We start from the raw sequence: 13,499 nt of genomic DNA on the forward strand, positions 1-13,499 counted from the left end.
TCCCGAATCTGAATCTGCAGCAGTAAACAAAAAATCTATGCCGTAAGTTCAATCCGGAAATTTACCAAAAAACAAATGGATTCGTGGCTGCGAAGAAAGAAACACTGTTTTCCTTGTGTGTTATTTGGGGGAGATGTTCATTGGGTAAGACTGAAATAACTGATATTGGGCATATATGGTCTAAAATATAAGTACATGAAATGTCAAAGTGACACATGAATAATGTGCTTGTCTTTCATTTCTGGCCAAAACCAACCTTCAGCAGAAATTAGATTCGCAATATAGACAGACATCTGACAGCCACAGCAAACGTGTAGAAAAGATATATTGAATTTAACTGTAAACTATATTCAATTCTGTGGTGCTTTGGAACTGGCTCTCAGGGGCCACAATTAATCTGATGCCTCTCGAAATAAGGGTATTTTCCGTGAGCTAATTCACTTCAGTGCAGAACAGAATAAAGATCTTCACATTCATCTTAGTCAAGCATCAGCGTTCAAAGGCATTTCTAACACTCTTCAGAACGAACTACTGCAATGCATGTTGGAAGTGTACCATGATGAAGTCCGTAAAGAGATAAAACGTGCTGATTATGTTGCAATCATCGCGGATGAAAATGCAGATGTAACTTGCAAATTTCAATTGGTTATTGTTTTTCGTTATAGTGTTGAGGGAAACCTGTTGAAAGATTTTGGAACTTTGTTAATCCAGGAAGTCAGAATGTTCATACTATAGCTGAGAATACTCTGAAAGAAACTGCACCATTAATTGGTGATGACTGAGCAAAACTAACAGCTCAGAGCTACGAAGGTGCAAACATTACAAGTGGCAAGTTGAATTGCATTCAGAAACTAATTAAAGACAAATTCCCAAATGGAAACTACATTCATTGTTATGCACATCAGTTCAACTTTATTATATCTACGGCAGCCTCTGTTAATCGCAAAGCCTGCATATTCTTTGCACATCTTTCAGGTACTTCAGTGTTCTTTTTTTACTCGCCACAAAGCAAAAGTGTGCACAGCATTATTCAAAAAAGCTTGTCCCGTGTATGTGTCACAAGATGGAATTGTAGTGGTAAAAGATGTTTTTGAAAACAGAGAAGATCCTATTGCTGTTATGGAAGTCACCGAAACAAGTGAGAGCATTAAAACTATCTTCTACTATTGGTGCTACAGAAGAATGTTGAAGATTAGGTGGGTAGATCACGTAACTAATGAGGAGGTATTGAATAGGATTGGGGAGAAGAGAAGTTTGTGGCACAACTTGACTAGAAGAAGGGATCGGTTGGTAGGACATGTTCTGAGGCATCAAGGGATCACAAATTTAGCATTGGAGGGCAGCGTGGGGGGTAAAAATCGTAGAGGGAGACCAAGAGATGAATACACTAAGCAGATTCAGAAGGATGTAGGTTGCAGTAGGTACTGGGAGATGAAGGAGCTTGCACAGGATATAGTAGCATGGAGAGCTGCATCAAACCAGTCTCAGGACTGAAGACCACAACAAACAACATCACTATTGAAAAAGTTGGTTCATACAAACAAAGACTGCAGGATAACTAATTCATTTTCTGACTATCATTTTTCTATAATTCCTCATGCAGATGTACTTTTTAATCAGCTCCAGAAGAGATAACCAAACTGACGAAAGCAAAACAAGACACCCAGAACTTTGAAGTGTTAATGCAAAACAAGAGAGATGACACTGACTCAATCCCTAATGATATTAGTTTCGAAAATGACAAAACGATGCCTGCCAAGAAGCCACAGATTTTTGATGGGCATAAAAAAAGAGAGATGCTTTGGAAGTGTGCGTTGACATTCTTTCTGAAACAAAATTACAGTTTCAGTTCACTGGACATCTCACTGCAGCCAACTTATATGATGTAAATCAGTTTGACAAATACATCACAAATGTTCTACACAAATGCCTTCAAATTACATACACACATACATTTCTGGAAAAAAGAAATTAGAGGGGTGAGCTTCAAGTCTTCTATGTTAGTTTGAGTTGAGAGCAGTTGCTGGCATAGTTCCGTTTCTTTCGCTGATTCTAGAGGATGAACTTAGTGACACATTCGACGAGACTGTTAAAAGTTTTGAAACTGCTAATAATGACACCTATGTTGACATTAGAAGTTGAGAGATGCCTTTCAATGCTCAAGAGAATTAAAATGTTCCTGCGAAACACCATGACAGAAGAACGACTGAGTGCCTTAGGGATGCTATCCTGTGAAAAGTCATTTGAGGGTAAAATTAATGATTTCAATTTGAGAGTGACAGATTTATTTGCAACAAGGAATGAATTTCCAATATCATTCCTACTATATATTTTGAAGCTGTTATCTCAAAGTCATGGATTTGTTGGTTGATTTAGAGGGGGGGAAGGGACCAAACTGATATGTCACTGGTCCCTTGTTCCAAATAAAACAATGCCACAAGGGTAAGAAAAAACAAACGAGGCTTACAACACAAAACGGAATGAAAGGAAAAACCATAAGAATGATGGAAGGGCAACAAACACTTAAATGGACAAAAGGGGACAAGAAAACTGCAGAAACGAAAGAAACATGTATAAAATATTAAAACGACAATGCAGATTACCATGGCTGGTTGACCATAAGAATAAAAAGGAGAAACCAGCCACACTGTGACACATTAAAACCTCCACCAGGAAAGCACTAGGGTGGAGGACACGGAGGGACAAAGGATATGTGCTAAAACTTAGATCAAATGATAAAACCCACCCTCATGAAGAAAATATAAAACTAAATCAGCCGATGAGGCGACAACGTATAAAATTAGCGTCAACGAGTCCAGTAACCCAAGATTTCATCGCAGGGCACTCAAAGTGGGACCAGTACACCAGAATATCGGCCACTGTTAACCAGGCGCCGCACCGAGGCGCGTCTACACGGCGCAGGAGGTAGCCGTGGATCCCCAAGCGTGGTCAATGCGGAGCCAGCAGAGTCCCTGCGAAAGGCCCACATGGAGGACTTCCATACATTCGCAGTCTCCTTAATGGCACACAGTTTGTTGTGCATACTGAGACTATGCCATTTCTTCTCCCAAAGCCGAAACATCTTGCGGCATAAAAACGAACACAGGTCAGTTATTGGAATGCCGATCTCCATAAGCGGTTTCTGTATAGCCTGTTTGGCCAGCCTGTCGACAGACTGGTTGCCTGGGATTATGACGTGACCTGGGGTCCAAACAAACACCACTGAACAACTGGACCGTTACAGGGCATAAGTGGACTCCTGGATGGTTGCTACCAAAGGACAACAAGGGTAGAACTGGTCAATAGCTTGACTGCTGCTCAAGGAGTCAGTACACAGAAGAAATGACTCCCCAGGGCATGAACGGATGTGCTCAAGAGCGTGAGATATAGCCACCAGCTCTGCAGAGAAAACACTGCAGCCACTGGGCAAGGAATGCTGTTCAACATATCCTCCATGGACATACGCGAAGTCGAAGCGACCATCAGCCATGTGTGTATACCACTTTCTGACCTCGGTAAATGTCAAGAATTGAGTGGAAGTGGCAGCGGAGAGCCACGGGGCTGACTGAGTCATTAGGGCCATGTGAAAGGTCCATGCAAAGCCACGGCCTAGGTATACACCATTGAGGTGTACTTGAATGGACCTCAAGTATAGGTGGTAAAGGCAAGGACTCCAGTTCTGCGAACTACAATTGAAAGCCCTGACCTGGGCCGTCGATACGAAAGATGAACCATTGTGGATGGGAAAAGGAGATGGTAATTCTGATGCGCAGAACTACAAATGTGTGCAGTGTAACTGGCGAGCAGTTGTGCACGCCTCCACCAGGAAGCTGGTCACTGGACACATCCTAAAAGCTCCCGTCGCTAGTCTAACGCCACAGTGGTGCACTGGGTCAAGTAAACACAATGCTGAGGGCGCCGGTGAACCATAAACCACACTCCCTTAGTCAAGGTAGGATTGAACAAAGGCTCTAGAGCTGCAGCAGTGTAGAGCGATCTGCACCTCAGTTGGTGTTGCTCTGGCAGCTGAGGGCATTGAGGTGCTGCCAGCACTTCCACTTAAGCTTATGAAAGTGAGGAAGCCAAGTCAATTAAGCATCAAAAACCAAGCCTAAGAATTGATATGTCTCCACTACAGTGCGTGGATTGTCATTAAGGTAAAGTTCTGGTTCTATGAATGGTACGACGGCCGACAGAAGTGCATAACACATGACTTCGCAGCCGAAAACTGGAAGCTGTGGGCTAGAGCCCATGACTGCACATTATGGATGGCTCCCTGCAGGCACCGCTCAGCAACTCCAGTACTAGTGGAGCAATATGAAATGCCGAAGTCTTCTGTATACACAGAAGGTGAGATGGATGGCCACTGTTAGACCGTTAATGGGCACTAAAAGTAGAGATACACTCAATACACAGCCCTGTGGGACCCCATTTCCCCTGGATATGGGGGGAACTATAGGAGGCATCAATTTGCGACTCGGAAAGTATGAAGTGACAGGAAATTTTGGATAAAAATTAGGAGCGTGCCTCGGAGACCCCACTCATACAATGTGGCAAGGATATGATGTTGCCAGGTGGTGTCATACGCTTTTCGTAAATAAAAAAAGATGGCAACAAGATGTTTGTGTCTGGAAAAGGTTGTTCGGATGGCAGACTCAAGGGTCACAAGATTACCAGTGGTAGAGCAACCGTGGCGGAAACCGGCCTCGCACGGAGCCAGTAGGCCGCATGACTCCAGGACCCAAACCAACCACCGACACACCATACGTTGCAGCAGCTTACAGATAACGTTGGTGAGGCTGATGGGCCGATAGTTATCCACATCAAGTGGGTTTTTACTGGGTTTTAGCACTGGAATGATGATGCTCTCCTGCCACTGTGAGGGAAAGACGCCATCGCACCAGATCCGGTTGAAGAGGATGAGATGTCACTTGTAGTCAGATGAGAGATGTTTAATCATCTTACTTTGGATCCGATGCGGCCCAGGAGCTGTGTCAGGGCAATGTGCAAGGGCGCTGAGGAGCTCCCACTCTGTAAATGGGGCGTTATAGGATTCACTGTGGCGTGTAGTGAAAGAGAGGACTTTCCTTTCCATCTGCCATTTAAGGGTGTGAAAGGCTGGAGGTTAATTCTCAGACACAGAGGTTCGAGCATAATGCTCAGCAATCGCATTTGCGTCTGTAGATAACACGCCACTGATCTTAATGCCAGGGACACCTGTTGAGGTCTGGTACCCAAAAAACACGTCTGATCTTCGTCCAGACTTGGGGAGGTAACGTATGGCACCCAATGGTTGAGACTTCTCTCCCAACACTCCTGTTTTCATCTTTTTATAAGCTGGCGAACGTGGGCATGGAGCCGTTTAAAGGCTATTAGGTGCTCTAGGGAATGGTGCCGCTTATGTCGCTGAAGAGCTCGCTGAAGCTCCTTAATTGCCTCAGCGACTTCTAGTGACCACCAACATGCTGACTTTCACCGGGGGCAGCCTAAAGAACAAGGGATCGCATTATCCACCGCAGAAATGATCGTTGTAGTGACCTGCTCAACCACAACATCAATGGCACCATGTGGGAGAGATTCAATGGTTACAGCAGAGTGAAGGCTTCCCAGTCTGCCTTGTTGAAAGCCCATCTGGGTAGGCGTCCGTGGGCATGGCACCAGGGGAGCGACAGGAAGATGGGGAAGTGGTCACTACCACACAGGTCATCATGTGCTCTCCTCTGAAAAGATGGGAGAAGTCAATGGCTGCAGAGGGATAAACCAATGGCCGAGTAAGTGCTGTGAGCCACACTGAAATGTGTGTGTGTGTGTGTGGGGGGGGGGGGGGTATTTAAGAGGCAGAAGTCAAACTGAGACAGTAAAGTTTCAACATCTCTGCCTCGGTCAGGAAGCACGGTGCCACCACACGAGGGGTTATGAGTGTTAAAATCTCCCACAAGTAGGAAAGGTGTAGGGAGTTGATCAATCAGTGCAGCCACTGCATTCAGGGGTACTGCACCATCTGGAGGAAGATATACGTTGCAGACAGTTATTTCCTGTGTCATTCTTATTCTGACAGCCACAGCTTCAAGAGGAGTTTGAAGGGGTTCACTACATACTGAGTTGAGGACAGAGACGCAAACTCCACCCGACACTATTATATTCGCTATGGTTCTTGTAATATCCCCTATAGCCATGGAGGGCAGGGGTCCACATTGCAGGGAACCAGGTTTCCTGGAGGGCAATGCAGAAAGAAGGTGTAAAGCTTAACAGTTGCTGTAGCTCAGCCAGGTGCTGGGAAAAACTGCAGCAATTCCACTGGAGGATGCCGTGCTCGTGAGATTGGGAAGGCACGAAATACTCAATGAGGCTGTCTATGCCTCAGGGTCACCTGCTGCCACCGGATGAGTTTAACTGTGCTATTGAAATCCATTTGTGTCTGAGGGCCCCGTGAGATCTATGTCCTCAGTGGACGCAAGAATCTCCACTTCATCCTCAGATGCAGAGCTTGTAGGTAGCGGTGGTATGCGTGTCACTGCAATTTCTGGGTTTTTGGGGGTTTTCTCTCGCTGCACATTTGGCTGTACTGGCTGGGAGGGCTTCACTGAGTTAGTCTCAGGGACTAAGGAGGACCGTGAAGCCCTTCGACCAGCTACCAGTCGCGGGTGTCAGCTTTGCCACTGGTAAGAACGTGGGAAGGGAGTGATCCAAGGGAACCCATCCTAGCGAGAGGAGCCGAAGATGACTTGTGCTTCTTCTCCAACTGAGAAGTGGGGACTGATGTCCTGATGGTTGGTGGGGAGGGGGTGGGGGGGTTGCCCTGAAGAAGGTGGTGCAGGAGCAACAGGGAGGGAAGTGCCCCCCACCATCAAGGGGGCAGGTGGAGTCTGATGGCTCAGAGCCAACTGTGCACGGAAGATGCTAGAATTGTTGTCATAGTGGCAGCGTAAGTGGATGTCATATGCACAGGATGTAGCGTCTCATATTTTTGCTTTGCCTCAGAGTAGGTCAGTTGGTCCAAGATCTTGTATTCCATGATTTTCCTATCTTTCTCTAAGATCCTGCAGTCTGGTGAGCAAGGTGAATGATGCCCTCCGCAGTTGACATAGATGGGAGGCGGGACACATGGAGTATCGGGATGTGATGGATGTCCACAATCTCGACATGTGATGGTGGAAGTACAGCGGGAAGACATACTGCCGAACTTCCAGCACTTAAAGCACCGCATCGGGGGAGGGATATATGGCTTGACATCACAGCAGTAGACCATCACCCTAACCTTCTCGAGTAATGTGTCACCCTCGAAGGCTAAGATGGAGGCACCAGTGGCAACCAGATTATCCATCAGACCCCGATAGATGCGCCGGATAAAATGAACACACTGGCACTCTAAATTGGTGCGCAGCTCGTCGTCAGACTGCAAAAGAAGGTCCCTGTGGAATGTAATACCCTGGACCATATTTAAGCTCATATGGGGCGTAATGGTAACAGATACATGCCCCAACTTGTCACAAGTGAGTAATGCCCTTGACTGGGCAGAGGATGCTGTTTTTTTCAAGACTGACCCTGACCACATTTTGGACAAGCCCTCCAACTCCCCAAACTTGTCCTCTAAATGCTCTACAAAAAACTGAAGGTTCATTGGCATGAAAGATTCCCCATCAACTCTCCTAGATACGAGGTACTGGGGCGAATAAGCATCACTGCCATCCTTAGCCTGGTGTTCCTCCCATGGTGTGGTCAGGGAGGGAAACAATATGGGGTCGTATTTCTCAGCACTGAAGTTAGACTTTGACCGCTTAGAGATTGTTGGTGTTGGACCACCAGCAAGAGATGAAGTACTACGCTTCATGGTGCGTCATCCGCCCTGATGCCACCCACTCCAACCAGGAGCCCTCACCACAGGCACGCTTCCAGCCTCAGCAAAGGCCACCTGGCAGGATGGCCATTGCCGAGAGTCCCGACGTCCCAGGGAGACAGGTATCTACTCCTTGGCATATGTGGGGAGTTAACGTCGCAGGCATCAGCAGAGTGATCACAGTGTAGTCAGGGGGCTACAACCAACAGGGTACATGGCGGCCCCACCACAACGGACTGGCTACCGTGCTAGACATGAGGTGCAAAGAAGTCCATGGTCATCATCGGAGCAGAAAATGACACTGCATAGCGGATGGAGGAAAACGACAGTGCCTTTAGTATTAAATGTCAGTAATTTGATTAAATTTGCTTCACAAAATCCAGATTACAAGTTTGAATGATTTATACATGCTCTATTATTTCTGGTACTGGCACTCATGTTGTAGCAGACACTTTTTTGGCAGTCGGCCATGAATGTAAAACAAACGAGAAGTTCTAGCTGTCGAGGGGAGAAGAGCGGAGTGGGAGGTCAAGCCATGCCTCCCTTTCACAGGGCTGGCAGCCTGCATCCGCGTTCTGCACTCCTGGAAAGGCAGAACCGATGTAATAATGGACATAGATCACTGATTCCTTCTGGTGTTGTGAGAGTCGTATTCGAACCATGGATTGCTCTCTGCACTCATTTCAAAATAAGAAAAGGAAACAACCAGCAAGCACAACTCAACGCAAAGCAGAGTACATAAATTATTCGGTAATGGATAGAATGCAACTGTTAGCTGAGGCTGGCAGTGTCATGAACGTTGTAGTTCACGCCCGATTTCCACCGGTATCTTAAGCAATCACACATCACAACACCCCCTACTTATGTCTGCCACGTAAAAGTGACCACACATGCCCTGTGAGCAGTGAAGAATTGTGCTGTTCGCCGTAAAAGTGACCACACATACCCTGTGAGCAGTGAAGAATTGTGCTGTGTGTGTGTGTGTGTGTGTGTGTGTGTGTGTGTGTGTGCGCGCGCGCGCACACAAGCGTATGCGTGTGTGAGAGAGATTTTCGGAGTCCGTGTTACATTTTATATCTCATGCAGACATGGAAAAAAATAGCTAAAGCACCCCCCCCCCCCCCTCACTCACTCACTCACTCACTCACTCTCTCTCATACAAATGTTTGCTATCATGTTCTCTAGGAATATATCAAACTCTCACTGTGCATAAGATAGATGCTGTTGTAGTAAGTGTTTATTTCTGTTTCCCCTATACATTTTGTTAGTTGAATTATTGACGAAATGTCGTAATACGTTTGATGGTACTAAACTATGTTTTCTTTTGCACCACCAATGGAAGGCCTCAGTGGTCACCACTGGGTACAACAAGAAACCAGGGAAGTGTGCCCTGGCTTTGGTGACAGGCTGTTCCATGTCAACAACAACAAACCTATGCACAACTCAGCTTGTCTGCCCGCATCCCTGCTGGGCGGCTGGGCACTGCATTGAGTGAGGGAACGGGCTGAGGGATACTGAAACGCCAGAGGCAGGCACTCGCACAGCACCAAGCTGATGATGAATGGTGAGCACAGTGTTCTATCGAGCCAAGCGGAAGGCAATAAAATGCCTCTGCCCAAAAGCAAACCAGATGCAGTGCCTTACAAAAATTCCCTGATTTATCTAGAATGAACAAATCTAGTTTTTTCTCAGGTTCTACAGGATGCTGGATACCTTGTCTCACCTTCAAAAGGACCGAGGTTACTATTAATATTGTCTGCAAGGTCATTAATATACAACATGGACAACAAGGATCCCACCAAAGTTACATCTACATCTGCCAATGACCTTCCATCCCAGGTAATATGCCGTGTCCTCCCTAACAAGTAATTCACAATCCAGTCACACACTTATTTTGATACTTAATATGACCCTACTTATGATAATAAGCATACGTGTGGTACTCAGTGAAATACTTTTTGAAAGTCAAGAAATAATCCATCTGGTTGCCTTGATCCATGGCTTTCAGGATGGCATGTGACAAAAGTGCAAGTTGGGTTTCACACGATCGAAGTTTTTGGAATCAATGCTGGTTGGCATGGAGGTCTTTCTGTTCGAGATACCTTACTGCAGTTGAGCACAGAATATATTACAAAATTCTATTGTAAACTGATATCAAAGATAATAGATGGCAATTTTTTCGGTCACTTCTGCTGCCCTTCTTTTAGATCGATGTGGCGTGCTTTCTTCCAAACACTGTGCATGTTTTTTTGTGTTCAAGAGATCTATGGTATATGATGGTTAAAGACAGTCTAACTTAGCTGCAAATGCGGTATAGAGTCCAACAGAAATTCTACCAGGTCATGGAGGACAAAATGGCACAAGTCAGATGAGTAATAGCTGATGATCCTTTGTATTGTAGATGGAACAATTGACAAGCAGAACAGATTTCTATTGAATATTACAGTGAAAACCCTTGAACGGAGATCAAATGAAACCCAGGTTTTGCTGACATGATTTCTTGAGAAGACAATGCCACGGTGATGCAAAGTTTGAACAATACACAATTTGTGTTGTGGCTTGATGGAATAAAATATGATTGATTATGTATTTTCTAATCTGTGTTCTTTATTTAAAACATGTGATCTGCATGTGATTAGAGTTTGTGAAACACTAAAAGAGGAATATTCATTCACGAGAGAATCCCGCATCCGTTCTCATAAGAATAAACCTGATGTAAACATTGCACTGTGTGTTCTACCGTGTTTGCTGGAACCTCATTGGATTTCCATTTCATGCGGGACTACAGCCAAGCTGTTTCGAGTATTGTCAAGTACGATAATAAGAGTACGTTTTGTGCTGTGCGTTACGAGCACATTGACTTAGCAATAATACAGGACAACAGATTTACCAGCGCATTTAACTTGGACAGCACTGGTCGGTCAGCTAGTAAAGCTAGCCTGCAGCGACGTGGTCAGCTGCAGTTCACATGAAAAAAGAGACAAGCAGAGGAGTAATACAGCTTCGAAAGTTAATTAATTTTTAAGCAGAATGAAATAATACACTGCAAATCTCCCACAACGTGCTCCTTAGACGACTAGACAAAAACAGCAACATGTTATTGCTTTTAGCTAACCTACTATTGTATTAAAAACAAGACTGATGAAAAGTTCTGACTTAACCACACGGCAGTTTTTCTGCATAAGCTGTGTGTAACGTAGGAGTATTGAAGACTTTCACCATATAATTAAATACTGAAGCCACTGAAGATATTACTTACAGTCAGTCGTCTGGTAATCTCTTAGCTCCTTTATCCGAATGCGACAAATACATTTCAGTCCTGGAAGTGTCACCTGCTACATTGATAATGAGCCTATCAACAACAGAATCCACGAAGCCAATCAGGTGCAGCATTTTCTCTTCTTCTTTTATGGTGAGCCGTTCTATATCCTGTCAGCGTTCAGCAGTGAAGTGTGAAAAAGCTGTGTGCGTTAGTTCCGGTACGTCTGGCAGCTTAACAGTCTTGTTACTTCTTGGGGCAAATCCCGCCATTTGGCTCCAGATCAGTTCTGTTGGGTTCATATTGTAATGGTACAGTAGCAAATGTAAAAATGCAGCATTTGTATGATGTGATCGATGCTGTGAAAATGATTGTTTTTCATGTTTTTTCAATACTTACCTACCTCTGTGGTATAAAACAATGGACATAGTCCAAATAGAGACAATATGGTTTTTGATTTTTGCCTTAAAAATTGTTACATTTTCTTAATTTAAACAATTTTTAATGAACGGTCTTTCATAAACCATTGACAATCAAGAATTTGTATTTGAAATGGAAAGGGGAATTTTGCATCCAGTATGTAATTAGAAACAAGATGTGCATAATTCATAAAAATGATGAGTTTTATAATAATGAGATGTAAGAATTTCAAATTGAATGATAAAAAGATGATACTGCGGAGATTTGAACCAACGGACAAATAATCACATTTGGTTTACATTCCATTACGCTACCAACTGTGCTACATGTTTAATACAATCAACTGCATCAGATACAACTCTGGTAGAAGTTAAAAGCCGATTATCTCCGTAAATTTATGAAAAACATTAAGAGCAGCCTATTTCTAGGCACTTTTTAACCGTTTTCCACATGCATGTTTCACTGCAGAACAGAAAGCAACTTCAGCCATTTTTGTTCTGTGCATTAACAGCACGACAATCAGAGCACAACGCTGCAGAGGCTGTGACTATACACGAATTTTGAAATAAAAACTATGTAGCTAAAGCGTGATTAAGAAAAACGTTCATGGTTGTTAATAAATTTGAATATCTTAAAGTTTCATTTAACGTAACTTAGTAATAAGATATCTAATATATAAGTACAACCTACTTCCAACAGCGTAACAACACTGGTGTACGTGAGCTAAGGTTTTGTGTTTGTTTACATCAGGGTTATTCTTATGATGAATGGATTATAGTAATAATTTTCAGACTGAATGCAGATTTTTAGATGCTTTGTCAGATGATTCTTGAGCAGTAAGAATGGGGGAAGAACTATCATATAAACATAAACTGCAAGATAAATTTTATGTCATATACAGACTCTCCTTCCTAATAGCAGATATGAGAAAACTTGATATGGTAAGTTATATGAGAACTTTTAGCCGTGGTCGCCATTACTAAAGACTTTCTAGTTTCACAAGCTCCTTGTAAGCAATACTCTGATTAGAAAAGAAAAAGGGCACAAACAGTTCTTATACTTCACTGTCTTACAACAGGAGGTTTTGAACTTTGTGACATACAGAAAACAACTTCATATTCCAAACAAACTGCTGAGATGAGTGTCTGCCATCTCAAGCCATTGAATGTATGAACAAATAGTTGGTAACACAGAGATGAAGCTGGCAAAAGCCATAAGTAACAAAACACAGAGCATCATAATTTGAAACACTTCAAAGAGCTACATATTTTTCAGCACCTGGAAAGAAAGCAGCAGCACAGTGTAATTTACAGTGTATCCCACATAGAGCATGATGCACAGAGGCAATGTTTGTGATTTACACAAACACTGCTCCCCCCCCCCCCCCCCATGATAATACAGGACTTGGCCACAATGTCTTATAGTATACCAACATTGAATGTGAAATATGATGTGAAGAACTCAGAATGAAGTTTTCTCTGTAATGAAACGAAATGAAGTTTATTTAGAGGCACTGATTTACAAAAATTAGAGAACTATTTACCTAAGTAGGACTGCTCCTGGCAAATTGACATATTCAGCATGTGTAACACCTACAAACTGTGCTGGTATGTATCAAAGATGTTACAGTGTTCTATATAATACAACACAAAAGACACAGATATACTGACCCAAGTCCATTCTGGTCAACAAACATCTCATGGTATGGAAACTGCCGATGAAGGTCTTTGCGTATATCATCAACCCACTTAGGATCTCCTTCTTGTTTAATGAGTGCTGCATATTGCTCTCGACACTGATCTTGAACTAGTTTGCCACCACAAAGATAGAGCCAGGCACGTGGTCGGACTGATGGAGGGATACCTTTGCGACAGCGTTCCCTCACCTGAAAATACAGTAGTTAGGAAATAATTTCTTCACGTATGAGTAACAATGCTACCAATGCTTTATGCTATAGACATCTGCTGAATGTATATACTACAT

At 43.7% G+C, this 13,499-nt stretch overlaps 1 protein-coding gene across 2 annotated transcripts in view; it reads right to left on the reverse strand.

Annotated features, from left to right (window-relative positions):
* LOC126203358 (TBC1 domain family member whacked-like) overlaps positions 1-13,499 on the reverse strand; it is a 72,115-nt gene that overhangs the window by 29,330 nt on the left and 29,286 nt on the right. For both annotated transcript variants that reach the window (XM_049937656.1, XM_049937655.1), the window contains exon 4: positions 13,187-13,401. In XM_049937656.1, coding sequence (XP_049793613.1) covers positions 13,187-13,401 — 215 coding nt within the window. The remainder of the gene's footprint in view (positions 1-13,186; positions 13,402-13,499) is intronic.

This window comes from Schistocerca nitens, chromosome 9 (assembly GCF_023898315.1).
Source record: "Schistocerca nitens isolate TAMUIC-IGC-003100 chromosome 9, iqSchNite1.1, whole genome shotgun sequence".
Taxonomy (NCBI): Eukaryota; Metazoa; Arthropoda; class Insecta; order Orthoptera; family Acrididae; genus Schistocerca; species Schistocerca nitens.